Genomic DNA, 14,345 nt, shown 5'->3' on the forward strand with positions numbered 1-14,345 from the left:
CACCATCAGGATTCAAGCAAGCCGGGCCGAAGAGGGCTGAAATGCCAGAAACCGGTCCCCGGTAGCTTGTCTCCTTTCTGGTGAAGAATTGGCTTGGTAGTTTAGTCTGCCCTGTTCCCATGATGCACTGGGCCAGGGACAGACTGATTTGCATATAGCCAGGTTCTGAGCTGGGATGGTGCAGTGAGATAAATAACGGTGATGGATCAAGCCCTGATCTTTGGACTGGGTAAGAGTGGTCTGCTTAATTCAGACACTCTGTTCATCACCACCCCCTTTTCTGAATCGTTTTTGGCCACTATAGGTGTGGCAGGGTATACTCAGACATGAATCCCTTTCTCACTGCACCATCAGGATTCAAGCAAGCCGGGCCGAAGACGGCTGAAATGCCAGAAACCGGTCCCCGGTAGCTTGTCTCCTTTCTGGTGAAGAATTGGCTTGGTAGTTTAGTCTGCCCTGTTCCCATGATGCACTGGGCCAGGGACAGACTGATTTGCATATAGCCAGGTTCTGAGCTGGGATGGTGCAGTGAGATAAATAACGGTGATGGATCAAGCCCTGATCTTTGGACTGGGTAAGAGTGGTCTGCTTAATTCAGACACTCTGTTCATCACCACCCCCTTTTCTGAATCGTTTTTGGCCACTATAGGTGTGGCAGGGTATACTCAGACATGAGTCCCTTTCTCACTGCACCATCAGGATTCAAGCAAGCCGGGCCGAAGACGGCTGAAATGCCAGAAACCGGTCCCCGGTAGCTTGTCTCCTTTCTGGTGAAGAATTGGCTTGGTAGTTTAGTCTGCCCTGTTCCCATGATGCACTGGGCCAGGGACAGACTGATTTGCATATAGCCAGGTTCTGAGCTGGGATGGTGCAGTGAGATAAATAACGGTGATGGATCAAGCCCTGATCTTTGGACTGGGTAAGAGTGGTCTGCTTAATTCAGACACTCTGTTCATCACCACCCCCTTTTCTGAATCGCTTTTGGCCACTATAGGTGTGGCAGGGTATACTCAGACATGAGTCCCTTTCTCACTGCACCATCAGGATTCAAGCAAGCCGGGCCGAAGACGGCTGAAATGCCAGAAACCGGTCCCCGGTAGCTTGTCTCCTTTCTGGTGAAGAATTGGCTTGGTAGTTTAGTCTGCCCTGTTCCCATGATGCACTGGGCCAGGGACAGACTGATTTGCATATAGCCAGGTTCTGAGCTGGGATGGTGCAGTGAGATAAATAACGGTGATGGATCAAGCCCTGATCTTTGGACTGGGTAAGAGTGGTCTGCTTAATTCAGACACTCTGTTCATCACCACCCCCTTTTCTGAATCGTTTTTGGCCACTATAGGTGTGGCAGGGTATACTCAGACATGAGTCCCTTTCTCACTGCACCATCAGGATTCAAGCAAGCCGGGCCGAAGACGGCTGAAATGCCAGAAACCGTTCCCCAGTAGCTTGTCTCCTTTCTGGTGAAGAATTGGCTTGGTAGTGTAGTCTGCCCTGTTCCCATGATGCACTGGGCCAGGGACAGACTGATTTGCATATAGCCAGGTTCTGAGCTGGGATGGTGCAGTGAGATAAATAACGGTGATGGATCAAGCCCTGATCTTTGGACTGGGTAAGAGTGGTCTGCTTAATTCAGACACTCTGTTCATCACCACCCCCTTTTCTGAATCGTTTTTGGCCACTATAGGTGTGGCAGGGTATACTCAGACATGAGTCCCTTTCTCACTGCACCATCAGGATTCAAGCAAGCCGGGCCGAAGACGGCTGAAATGCCAGAAACCGGTCCCCGGTAGCTTGTCTCCTTTCTGGTGAAGAATTGGCTTGGTAGTTTAGTCTGCCCTGTTCCCATGATGCACTGGGCCAGGGACAGACTGATTTGCATATAGCCAGGTTCTGAGCTGGGATGGTGCAGTGAGATAAATAACGGTGATGGATCAAGCCCTGATCTTTGGACTGGGTAAGAGTGGTCTGCTTAATTCAGACACTCTGTTCATCACCACCCCCTTTTCTGAATCGTTTTTGGCCACTATAGCTGTGGCAGGGTATACTCAGACATGAGTCCCTTTCTCACTGCACCATCAGGATTCAAGCAAGCCGGGCCGAAGACGGCTGAAATGCCAGAAACCGGTCCCCGGTAGCTTGTCTCCTTTCTGGTGAAGAATTGGCTTGGTAGTTTAGTCTGCCCTGTTCCCATGATGCACTGGGCCAGGGACAGACTGATTTGCATATAGCCAGGTTCTGAGCTGGGATGGTGCAGTGAGATAAATAACGGTGATGGATCAAGCCCTGATCTTTGGACTGGGTAAGAGTGGTCTGCTTAATTCAGACACTCTGTTCATCACCATCCCCTTTTCTGAATCGTTTTTGGCCACTATAGGTGTGGCAGGGTATACTCAGACATGAGTCCCTTTCTCACTGCACAATCAGGATTCAAGCAAGCCGGGCCGAAGACGGCTGAAATGCCAGAAACCGGTCCCCGGTAGCTTGTCTCCTTTCTGGTGAAGAATTGGCTTGGTAGTTTAGTCTGCCCTGTTCCCATGATGCACTGGGCCAGGGACAGACTGATTTGCATATAGCCTGGTTCTGAGCTGGGATGGTGCAGTGAGATAAATAACGGTGATGGATCAAGCCCTGATCTTTGGACTGGGTAAGAGTGGTCTGCTTAATTCAGACACTCTGTTCATCACCACCCCCTTTTCTGAATCGTTTTTGGCCACTATAGGTGTGGCAGGGTATACTCAGACATGAGTCCCTTTCTCACTGCACCATCAGGATTCAAGCAAGCCGGGCCGAAGACGGCTGAAATGCCAGAAACCGGTCCCCGGTAGCTTGTCTCCTTTCTGGTGAAGAATTGGCTTGGTAGTTTAGTCTGCCCTGTTCCCATGATGCACTGGGCCAGGGACAGACTGATTTGCATATAGCCAGGTTCTGAGCTGGGATGGTGCAGTGAGATAAATAACGGTGATGGATCAAGCCCTGATCTTTGGACTGGGTAAGAGTGGTCTGCTTAATTCAGACACTCTGTTCATCACCACCCCCTTTTCTGAATCGTTTTTGGCCACTATAGGTGTGGCAGGGTATACTCAGACATGAGTCCCTTTCTCACTGCACCATCAGGATTCAAGCAAGCCGGGCCGAAGACGGCTGAAATGCCAGAAACCGGTCCCCGGTAGCTTGTCTCCTTTCTGGTGAAGAATTGGCTTGGTAGTTTAGTCTGCCCTGTTCCCATGATGCACTGGGCCAGGGACAGACTGATTTGCATATAGCCAGGTTCTGAGCTGGGATGGTGCAGTGAGATAAATAACGGTGATGGATCAAGCCCTGATCTTTGGACTGGGTAAGAGTGGTCTGCTTAATTCAGACACTCTGTTCATCACCACCCCCTTTTCTGAATCAAAAGAACGCTCAGCGCAGGCGCGAAATTTGCTCCGCGCAGGCGCACCGAGCGGGCCATGACGGAACCGCTCCGTCATCAGCACAGCGCACCCGCAGCTGATGATGGCGCGGTTCCGTCATCAGCACTTAAGGGGTTAACACTAATTTTTTACTAAAAACAAAAACAATAACTCTAGTGCTACAGATTTCAGGTTTGTTCCTTTGGTGTCAAATAATTTATTAAAATGTACTCTATTTTTAAAATTGGTTTGGGATTATTCTTGTGTTGTGTTTTCACTTTATTACTGTTTGTTTGCTGCATAACCACGACAGCTCCAGTTGAAGAAAGGCAAAGAATGACATATCCACTACAAGCGTTCCAGGACAGGGAATGCAATGAGCTAACACATTCTTATTACATAACCATTGAAATAAGTACAACTTTATAGACACAAACAATATACCTCATAACATAAGATCAATAGCTGGAATACAACGCTCAACAATACTTTATACATTGCCTCTAAGTTAAGCCACACTTCTTTGTGTACCGAGCTACCCAGGGTTAAGCACAGGTTAATATAGTGTCTTTTTGTGGTTCACCCTGCAAATGATTGTGGCTGTTCCTGGACCCGGGCTCACACCCCTTTCAACCAGCTGCCCAATTGCTCCCACTCCCATTCTCCCCTACCCAAAAAACACTGGATCCAAGTCACAGTAGTGCAAAATAATAGCTTCAATTTGGGCTGCAGTTGTTCTACTATGGGTGGCAAGAAGTTCGGTTTCCTGGGGTTGCTATCAATACAATTATTCATATTTTTTATATCAAGTGTAAAGCAGCGAGGACAGCACAACACACTCTCAGAAGTAAAACAGGTACTGTGGTCTCCCCCAGCAGTATATTGAGCTCCTCCGTTGATCTGCGCAGGCCCCAAGAGGTACAATGACAGCAGCCTGTCTCACAGAGGCACATGGAAAGCGGAAATACCGCATTTCTGTTGCTTGATAGTTCACTTTGGTCATGTGAAGCAGATGTAACAGTACTTTCGACTTGGCAGAAATCTCTCACATAAAGCAGTAGATCTTTGAAGCATGCACACAGCAGCTGGGGCTCGAGATTCTGTTTACTAGGTTGGAGTGGTCCACCACATTTAATGGCAATCTGGCTCTTTCTTTTTATGCAGAGAAAAACCAGGCTTCAGCACAATTCTAGAAACTATTCTTGAACAGGATAGCAACACAGCATTCTGGGGCGGATGTACGACTGGTTTTTGCGGTCACAAACGGGAATTTGTCCTGTTTGCGACAACAAAATAGGTCAGACCCATGTACAAGTCATATTTTGCGAGTCACTAACCTATTAGCGACTCGCAAAATATGGTTTACAACTCACTATTAGGAAAGGGCGTTCCAAGGATGTCCCTTCCTAATTGTGAGTCTCACACTAATGAATGATTGTTTTGCGACTGCATTTGCAGTCGCAAAACACTCGCAGTGTACCCCCCCCCCCCCCCCTTTTCAAAAGGGTGGTAAGCCACTCACAAACAGAAGGGGTCTCTACAGGACACCTTCCCCTTTGTGAATGGGTGCGTAAATATTGTTTAAGAGAATGCAGTGGTCCCAGGGACCACTTCTTGCCCTTAAAAAATGAAGCCGAAAAATGTAAGTTTTCTTTAGAAATAGTATCCCATTTTCCTTTAAGAAAAACTAACTGCATTAAAAAAAAAACTGCTTTATTTACAAATCAGTCACAGACATGGTGGTCTGCTGATCTCAGCAGGCTGTCATCCCTGTGAGTGCTAGTCATTCCCAATGGGGTCGCAAATTGAGCTTGCCTCATGAATATTGATGAGGCATGCAATTTGCGACCCCATTGGGAATCGCAAACATTGTCTGAGAGGCTATTGTGCACTCCATTTGCGAGTCGCATATTGTGAGTCGCAATTTGATGCAATTTGCGACTTGCAAAATGCAAGCTTTATACATCTGGTCCTCTATCTGCAATCCAGAGGTACCAGCCTCTATCTGCTATCCAGAGGTACCTCTATGCTGGTTACCTAGAGCTCTACAGATGTCAGAGGTTTATTAAAAGCTGCTTTCAGACACCAGCCTATGTAGTCAAGAGATATGCAGATTGCTGAAAGAGCCACAGCCTACTCAAGTGCTAGGACACATTCAAATATTTAGAGGAAAACAGCCAAATTCAAATGCATTTTCTTATATTTGCTGTCCTGTTCTACGGTGATGAGGCATCCTGTATGGTGTGCAACGGTTACCACGCATTTATTACAACGCGGTACCGTTAGCACGCTACTTTTACCACGCAGGTCACTACAACGAAATGCGCTGGGGGGCGCTCCAGGATAGTAAATACTTTAATTTACTATCCAACTCCTTTCCCTAGAGTCCACGGGGACTGGAGTTGGAATAGTAAATTAAATAATTTACTATCCAGCGCCCCTCCACGCAAGTCGTTGTAACGACTTGCGTGGTAAAAGTAGCATTGTAACGGTACGCGTTGTAATAGTACGCGTGGTACCGTCATACATCCATCCTGTATTGTTATCAGGGCCTGAAGGTTCCTCAAAATCCGAAGCAATAGGATATGTCCCATAATTCCCATTGTAGATTGTGGATTCTCTGTTGATAGTCCTCTCTTAAGTCAGAGGTTGTAGCTGAGATGACAGCTCTTTTACATGAGCTGGACAACGGATCAGGGGACAAGCACAGAGTACCGCCTTTGTGTGAACTAGTAGGCATGGATTCCTTGGCCTTCTCTTCATTTCAGCATGGTGGAGAAAGGCAGTTTAAGAGTCATACCTGGGTTTCCGTGGGCTGTGGACTTGAGGCAAAGAAAGCGGGTGACTATAAAATGTATAATACTACAATGTACAGTCTCCTTGTAACCTGTTTATGGGGACAATAGTTTCCTTATTTGAGGTGATGTCATACTTTGTGTGCACCTTCATATACAGCACTGTCTAGCACTCCACTGGAGCGCAACATAGTCGAAACACATGGACCTCTCACAGCAACTAATCATTGGTGCTTCTTTGGGCATGGACGAGTACCAGGCGTAGGAGAATGATGACATCAGGAACAGCGTGGATCATGCCACAATGAGCCATTAAAGAAAAGGTACAGCAAACTTCAGATGAATTTGCGATACTAACTCTTTTTATGATGATACAATTGAGAAAACATATTGGCAGTGTGGTCAGAAGATTTTTAGTACATTCTCCATGGAACTAATGCATTGAATTGTAGATTTCAATCAAATATTGTCTACATAGAATGACATTCTCAAAGCTTGTTTAAAATGTATATGTGTCTCTAAATTCTCTGAGTGGTGCTAGTAATGCAAGCTGGATAAACCAGCAATTAAAAGCAATGAACATAATTTAAAAAGTAAAGGTTATCTATGGTGCAGAAGGAAAGACGATCACCCACAATACCTCAGTGCTTTGACAAAGAGTATAGGTGAAGGCACATAATTGGCAAGGTTGTTGGGTTCGGTCAGACTGCCTTGCGAAGAACTGTGAAAGGAAATTGGTTAAAAAATATTGTACTGAGTGGTAGTATGGTCAAACTGTTTTTATAAGTGTATGACAGGGACAGCAAACTATAATGCCCCATCCAGTGCACCACCAGAAAGCAAAAACAAGGCACCCTAGGGATAATGACACCCAACTTTGAATACCTTTTAGTGTTACTAGTCCACCAGATAACACCTTAAGTATGCTAACACACCACACAGCACAACATGGATTGGACAGTATCCTTCAGATTGTACTGCATCACTGGGACACTTACCTATCACGTTGCATGGCATAAGGGTTACAGGAATCCACCAAACAGCAGTTCTTATGGTCAATAATACCACAATGTGCATCGATCCCCTGTTCCAATCATGATGAGTTCTTTTGAGACTTTTCTCTTCATATTTTGAGCTGAACCAAGTATGTATCAGTGTACTATAATCTCTTTCCTTCCTGCCTATTTAGGAACACTGGCTCAGGGCGTACTTTCACATCAAATTTGAAACATATATAGAGTACACTGAGTTTAGTTTTTCAGATTAAACGACAAACTAACTTTAGTACAGTGTCACGTGACCCAACAAATCCTTTGTTTTATTTAAACAAACTATATATGTACAAATATGAGGAGAGGGTCACCATTTGCTTGAGGGTTCAGGAACAATTCTTGGTGAGTCTGATCGCCACTTGATGTGCTTTGTCTACATTGATCTAATTGGATAGTCTGTCAGTAATAAGACAGAAGGTACAATAAGCATTATTGTTAGAAGAATGTTAAACAAACTTCTTTCGCTTTATCATTATGTTCATTAAAAAGTGCAGAAATAAAAACTCAAAATAAACCAATAGGATTTGTTTAATTCATCAATCAGCAGACTGAAACTCATTCTTATAAATTTGAATAGTTATAACTCTGTATGCTCTTTCGTTTGGGCATACATTGCATTCATCTTTTCAGGCAGTGTTGTGGTCCAGAACGCCATTCTATGATGCTTGAGCTGTTTTCCTATCTTCTGCTTTAGGCTTATCTCAAGATATTGTTCGTCTTCTTTATAGAGTGGCCACTCAGCCAATCCATCGCCATTGGGGTTGCTGGAAAGAATATAATAGTGAACAAGGGGAACTCTAAAAAAAACTATTTAGTCTGTTCAACAAGTGCAGATGCAATAACAATTTGAGCTGTTCTGGGGAAATGGGCAGCAGGATGCCACAACACTTGTGCTATAAGGATGTAGAGTTGCACTATAAATACACCTCTTCAGTTGCTTGAAGACGTGCTAAATGAGAGGAGAATCTGAAAGTGCATTTTCCGGTAGGGCTCTATTGCTCTACTTGAGTAAATTCCAATGGCGAGCTCTCCTCTGGTTTTATTCCTTACAACGTACCCCTTCCTGGAGACCCCTCTTCACCTATTCTGAACACATTATTCTTCTGGCATTCTTGGACATTGCCACTTTTCACAATTGTAATGCCCTATAGTAGGTTAAAGACTATGCAAATTCAGATGAGATCTTGAAAACGAACTGTGTACAGGTGTACTCTACCAACGCTTCGAGAACTGGCACTCAAGCAATTATCCTTCCCCTATTGTGACTTTCCTTGCTACTTCGTCCTCAACCAGTCGCTTTATCACTGGTCAGAAAAAGCAATAGCATCACCGGACAATATTTGCTCACTTCTTTATGAAGACCTATGTAGCCACCTCGAAAGAACATCCTCCTAAAGCCTTGATTTCCTGAATCAATCTGCTTATTCCTCACCTCAGTTAGATCATATCAAGGTTTGCATGTTGAGGGAGCTCTGTGCCAGTTACTTCAGTCTTCAGTAAAAGCTCACGAAGACAATTTGGGGGACATGAAACTAGTTAACAAGGCATCTATGAAGTCTTACACCTTGCCTAGTGGTATTTTTCTGTTTTTTGGAAAACTGAATTTGCTACATTAGCATACCCTCCTAGAGTGCAGACACACTAAGTGGACAGACTATGGATACACTGGAGCCTCACAATACGCTGCCATCTAGACACAGTCTAAACCTTATTACTAGTACCACCCACTGTGTATGTATCAAAAAAGCATTGTTAACGGCTACAGGTAACTATACTACAGCCTGAAAAGAAGCAGAGAGGGCTGAGAGAGATTATTAATTCATATAGCAGATAGCGATTATGCTTACCCATTCCTTGCAAAGTTCGCCCAGTACTTCATCATTGTTTTGCTAAGGTCCTTTTCTTCATCTGTAACATTACCTATAAGGAGACATCAGGACAAAACAACCTCATATGAATACTACATGTGAGGATTTCTAATCACTTTATCTTAAGTACAATTTGAAGTTGTTGCATCAATGAATATCACAGGTCTGCAGAAGCGTATGTAGCAGGTATTACATGCTCAACCATTTCCTCACTCCAGTCCTTACTAGTTGTGTACGCCTCCCTTATAGGTACCCACTGGCCACCTCGAAAGAGAAATACTGGATCTTCCCTAGAGATGCTTGACTTCCCATATGGTGTATGTCTTTCAGACCCATTCACCTCAACTCCTACATTTGTGCCTGCCTCTAACAGACTCCATTTTGTGTCCCCATTAGGGGACCCACCTTTTACTATTTTTGTTTTTTTATATGGTCTGGTGCTGAGCATGGATCTACAGGATTTAGAATTTAGGTCTTAGGGAGGGCAATGCTGGGACAATGACCACATCAAGAGGAGATCCCCTCTTGACCCCTGCCCGCCTTCCATACTCCAACTCATTCCGGATGTCATAACCCACTCTCTCACCAACATTTGTAACTCGATGTTTCTCACAGGCTCTTATCCCTCAGTCTGGAAAAAAGCAGTTATCAAACCCCTCCTGAAAAAACCCACCCTTGACCCCACAGCCTCGATGAACTACAGACCTATCGCCTGTCTCCCATTCCCTTCAAAGATCTTTGAAAAATTAATGAACAGACAATTATCAGAGTTTATTGATCAAAATCACCTTTTGGACGACACTCAATTCGGATTCAGAAAGGGCCATGGGACCGAAACGGCCCTTTTAAAGGCATCCGACGAGATTAGGATGATTTTAGATCAAGGCGGCGCAGCAGTCCTGATACTTTTGGACTTGTCCGCCGCCTTTGACACGGTCGATCACGCCACCCTCATCGACCGTGTCTCATCCTTAGGCATCAACCACACAGCCAGGGCCCTTCTAGCCTCATTCCTTACTAACCGCACCCAATCAGTAAAGCTACGCTCCTTCTATTCACCTTTTTTTCACTCTCCCTTGTGGTGTGCCCCAAGGATCCTCATTAAGTCCAACCTTATTCAACATCTATGTTTCGGACTTAGCGAGGGGGATCAAAACTCACAGGATGAGTCTAACATCCTATGCTGACGACACTCAGCTGGTGCAAGCAGTTCCCAACGATGGAGAAGCAGTTGCGTTCAGATTTCAGGAGGGAATGCTAGCCATCAGCTCCTAGATGACGAGCAACTGCTTAAAACTAAATTCTGATAAGACGGAGGTAATGACCTTCGGCAAGCTCAACCCAGGGTGGTCCCCGACCTGGTGGCCCAATGAGTTGGGTCCACCGCCAGACACCGTCACCAAGGTCAGAAATCTTGGGGTCCTGTTCGACTATAAGCTCTCGTTCACCTACCATGCAAATGCTGTCGTCTCCTCCTCCTTCTTTATCCTAAGAAAAATTAAGAAACTATTAACATATCTCCCCGTCTCAGCCGGCAAAACACTAATCACCACATTAATCTTTTCTAAAACTGACAACTGCAATGCACTCCTGCTCAATGCCCAAGAAAAAGTCCTTAGCAAGCTTCAGTTAGTTCAAAACTCGGCAGACAGAATTCTACTCTTCATTCCCAAGTTCAAACACATCACACCGGCCATTCGCCAACTCCACTGGCTGCCTATCAGAAGCCGAACCAAATTCAAAGCACTATGCATCGCTTACAAAGCAATCAATTATTCGGGACCACAGTTTCTAAAACAAGCTTTTTGCCTATACACACCCAACAGACCACTACGCTCCTCCACAGCATATCTACTACCTGTCCAACGCACCAAGAAAGCTTCTTGGGGAGACCGGCGCTTCCTAGTCTCCAAGGCCAGACTTTGGAATTCCCTCCCTCTCTTCATTAAAACCAGTCCCACACTCATCACCTTAAGGAAACAATTAAAAACCTGGCTTTTCAACCAATAACCGCCTCTGCAGCGATTTCCTTTTTGGGTTTAGGTCCACAAGCGCCGTGACACCCCAGGGTATTTGCGCGCTGTACAAGTTGCCTAACCATAAACATAAACAGATGAAGATTGTGACCACTGTATGTAAGATCTCCCTTTTCTTCTATGCCACCCTACTTTATGGGCATTTTCTTCTGTTGCAGAGTAGAATACAGCATTTAAGGTATGAAAAAGATGGGGTAGGGATTTCTATTTGTTGATTGAGCTGCACACAAATGGAGTGTGGGCACTCATCGCTTGCTGCCTGTTTGTTTAGGTAGGATCTGGGAACCTACCGGTTGTGGCTGATATTCTGCAGTTCTAGGTGAGGGGCAGCTGAACTCCAGGCAGTATCTCAGAATGATCTATGTAGATGGCACACCTTTTTATGGGCGCCCCAGACAGAGTATTTTTGAAGCATACGTTTTCATCTTTTTTTCAAAGAAAAAAGATTGGAAACAAAACACAGAGGTTTAATGTTATGCTTGATGACATTGTCAGGGTATAATTTTTCTTTTGGCAACCAGTTTTAATCACAGAAACCAAAAACTTTGCCCGTCAATAGATGGCCCCATTTTAATCAATATTTTGCAGATGGTTGGGATTTGGGACAACACCCACATATGCCCTTTCTTTGGATGCTTTTGTGTTTCAATCATTGTGTCAATAAGAAGAAGCATGAGAAACATATCAAACAATTCTTAAGCCAGATTAACAGCAGCTGTTTGTTTAAGAATTTAATGAAAGAGACGTTTTCAGATTTATTAGACAAAAATGTTCTGAAAAACAGGACAGACCGAGAAAGCATGTGAATTGTTCACCTCCTTCTACACCCGAGTGTTAATTTTCCTCTGATTCTTCATCTTGGCCCTCCACTGAACATGATTCAGAGGATGGAGAGGATTGTGTCACTTGAATCCTGATCATTAAGGAAAATATAGCTAGCAAAAAGATCATCCAGCTCTATATCCTACCTGTGCAATACCTTAAGGTGGCCTTTGATGGACTCACAACAATACACCATGGAGGACTATTTTGTAAGCTTGACAAGCAAGCCTAAAGTAGCTAAACGTCATATTCATCCAGGAGTGACAAATTTAATTTTTGTATGATTGGTATGTCTTAGACAAACCCTCAGTTCCTTTAGGCATAACTTGCCTTTTATCTGCTTGAGAGGTAAGAGACTGACTTAGTGGAATGCCTCCAGAGAATGCTTCAGCAGCAGACCTAGTTAATGGAAGAGTGAATGCCACCTTTGAAGTACTGTCACTGTACTCAATCTTACTATGCCTGCAGTAACATATATATTGAAAATGACCATCTTTTGCATGGTATTCTCTCCAATTGTTGCCTGAACATTTTTTGTTCGCTTTGGGACTCTTTGCACTTTACTCCTGCTAACCAGTGGTAAAGTGCTATGTTCTCCCTTAAAACGCTATGGAATTGGCATACACATGATTATCACATTTGATTTACTTATAAGTCCCTAGTATATGATGGTGCATGTATTCAGGGCCTTTACATTAAATGCTATGATTGGACTACAACACTCATTGTGCCAACCTCTACAGTAGCACTGTGAAGCATGGCTCCAGGACTTACACTGCGGCTTGGCTGTTTAGTTTTAAAGTATCAATCCGATCTTTAAAAAAAGGTTTTGACAGACCTAAACCATCCTTTTAAATATTTTTAAGTCACCAATATGGTAGCTCTTATTGCACAAATAAGGCAGGGTGCATGGTATTTAAATGGACTTACATACATTAATGCTACACATGTCCTTACAGTGAAAATGCCCTAAAAGTCATTTTCACTGTGGCAAGGTTAGCTGCCCTATAGAAAAACAACAGGTTACATTATAACAGCTTAAAGTGCAAATTTCAGTTTTCAGGCAGCTACAAATATAATTCAAGGACTTACTTTAATAAATATTCAAAATCCAATTTAATTATGAAATAGAATTTTGGCTAAATATGTTGGAAAAGGTACTTTTAGAAAAGTTACCCTTCCTGCCTAAATCTCTGGAGGTTTTTCTACCAATATTTAAGTGTCAGCTGACTGCTGATGGCTCCCCTGCAGTGGGATGCAAATTGCTCCAAGATACAGTGTGAGAAAAAATGGTCTTTTGGCAGATTCCCCCCACTTTTTGCCCCAGTGGGACTGCTAGATGCTGTTTTTAGACGCTCATCAGGCCCCAGTGGCAGTGATTTTTCCCCAAACTGCTACATGTGAATTTGTAACACAAATTGGCAAAGACTTACCCCCCTTATAAGTCCGTAGTATATGGTACCAGCGGTACCCAGGGAATGGGTGGTAAAGCAGTCCCTAGGGCTTGCATCATTGATTGTGCGACCCTGAGTGATCCAAATAAACTACTGGCAGCAGACCTGCCATTGGAGACTGCAGGAGCAGTGCAAACTGCTCAAACTCGACTTTGCCCTCATTATGTGTGGCAATTCGATGCACTATCTTTGCTATACGCCTGTTACCCCTAAGGAAGACCTCCTAAAGCCCAGGAGGCAGGGTGCAATATATTAACGGTGTGGACATATAAGTGCAAGCTAATATGACCCTATAGGGCCCTTTACCATAAAAGGGCATTAAAAGTGATACACGGTCCATAGGATAATATGGGCTTGCACCCGGAAAAGCCGAGGTTGGCAGCTCCATTATGGTACCTCCTCAATATATCATGTTTGGCATAAAGCAATGTGCCTTCTCATCCCTGGCATGAATTTCAACCCAATAGTGATGTGGCAAGAACCCAGGTGACTACCTTAGAGGTTGCCTACCTGGTTGACGCAGCTTTTCTGTGCTGTGGCTGACAGCCCAGGCTTGCTACTACTAAGACAGGATTCTGACCTCTTGCTTGGCAGTGTAATCACTCCTAGGGGGCAGGAACAAAGGCAAGGACCGAAAGGATGTCACACCTCCTCCCTCTCAGGAAGGCTAGTGAAATGGCATATGAAGGCAGTGAGCTTCAAAGGCTGCACTGCCTCTGATATACATCCAGGATATCGCTAAGAGGAGTAAACAACCCTTCCTCTACCCCAGCCTCCATCTGCACCTGGGCAGTCAGGAAAATTAGATAGTCAGGAGTGATACACCCCAGAAGTCTAGCCACACCTCTAGGGTGAGTGGCATGCTCTGTACACCTAAGGAAGACTTCTGCCATTTTTAAAAGTGGTAGAAATGGTGGGTTCTAAGT

The 14,345-nt window shown here is 44.4% G+C and overlaps 1 protein-coding gene across 1 annotated transcript in view; it reads right to left on the reverse strand.

Moving 5' to 3' along the window:
- Positions 1 to 7,743: 7,743 nt before the first annotated feature.
- LOC147677780 (fatty acyl-CoA hydrolase precursor, medium chain-like) overlaps positions 7,744 to 14,345 on the reverse strand; it is a 223,154-nt gene continuing 216,552 nt past the window's right edge. The window contains exons 13-14 of the mRNA XM_086945439.1: positions 9,087 to 9,159; positions 7,744 to 8,003 (exon numbers count right to left, since the gene is read on the reverse strand). Of these exons, the coding sequence (XP_086801565.1) occupies positions 7,817 to 8,003; positions 9,087 to 9,159 (260 nt within the window). The 3' untranslated portion in view covers positions 7,744 to 7,816. The remainder of the gene's footprint in view (positions 8,004 to 9,086; positions 9,160 to 14,345) is intronic.

Source organism: Lissotriton vulgaris, chromosome 12 (assembly GCF_964263255.1).
Source record: "Lissotriton vulgaris chromosome 12, aLisVul1.2, whole genome shotgun sequence".
Lineage (NCBI taxonomy): Eukaryota > Metazoa > Chordata > Amphibia > Caudata > Salamandridae > Lissotriton > Lissotriton vulgaris.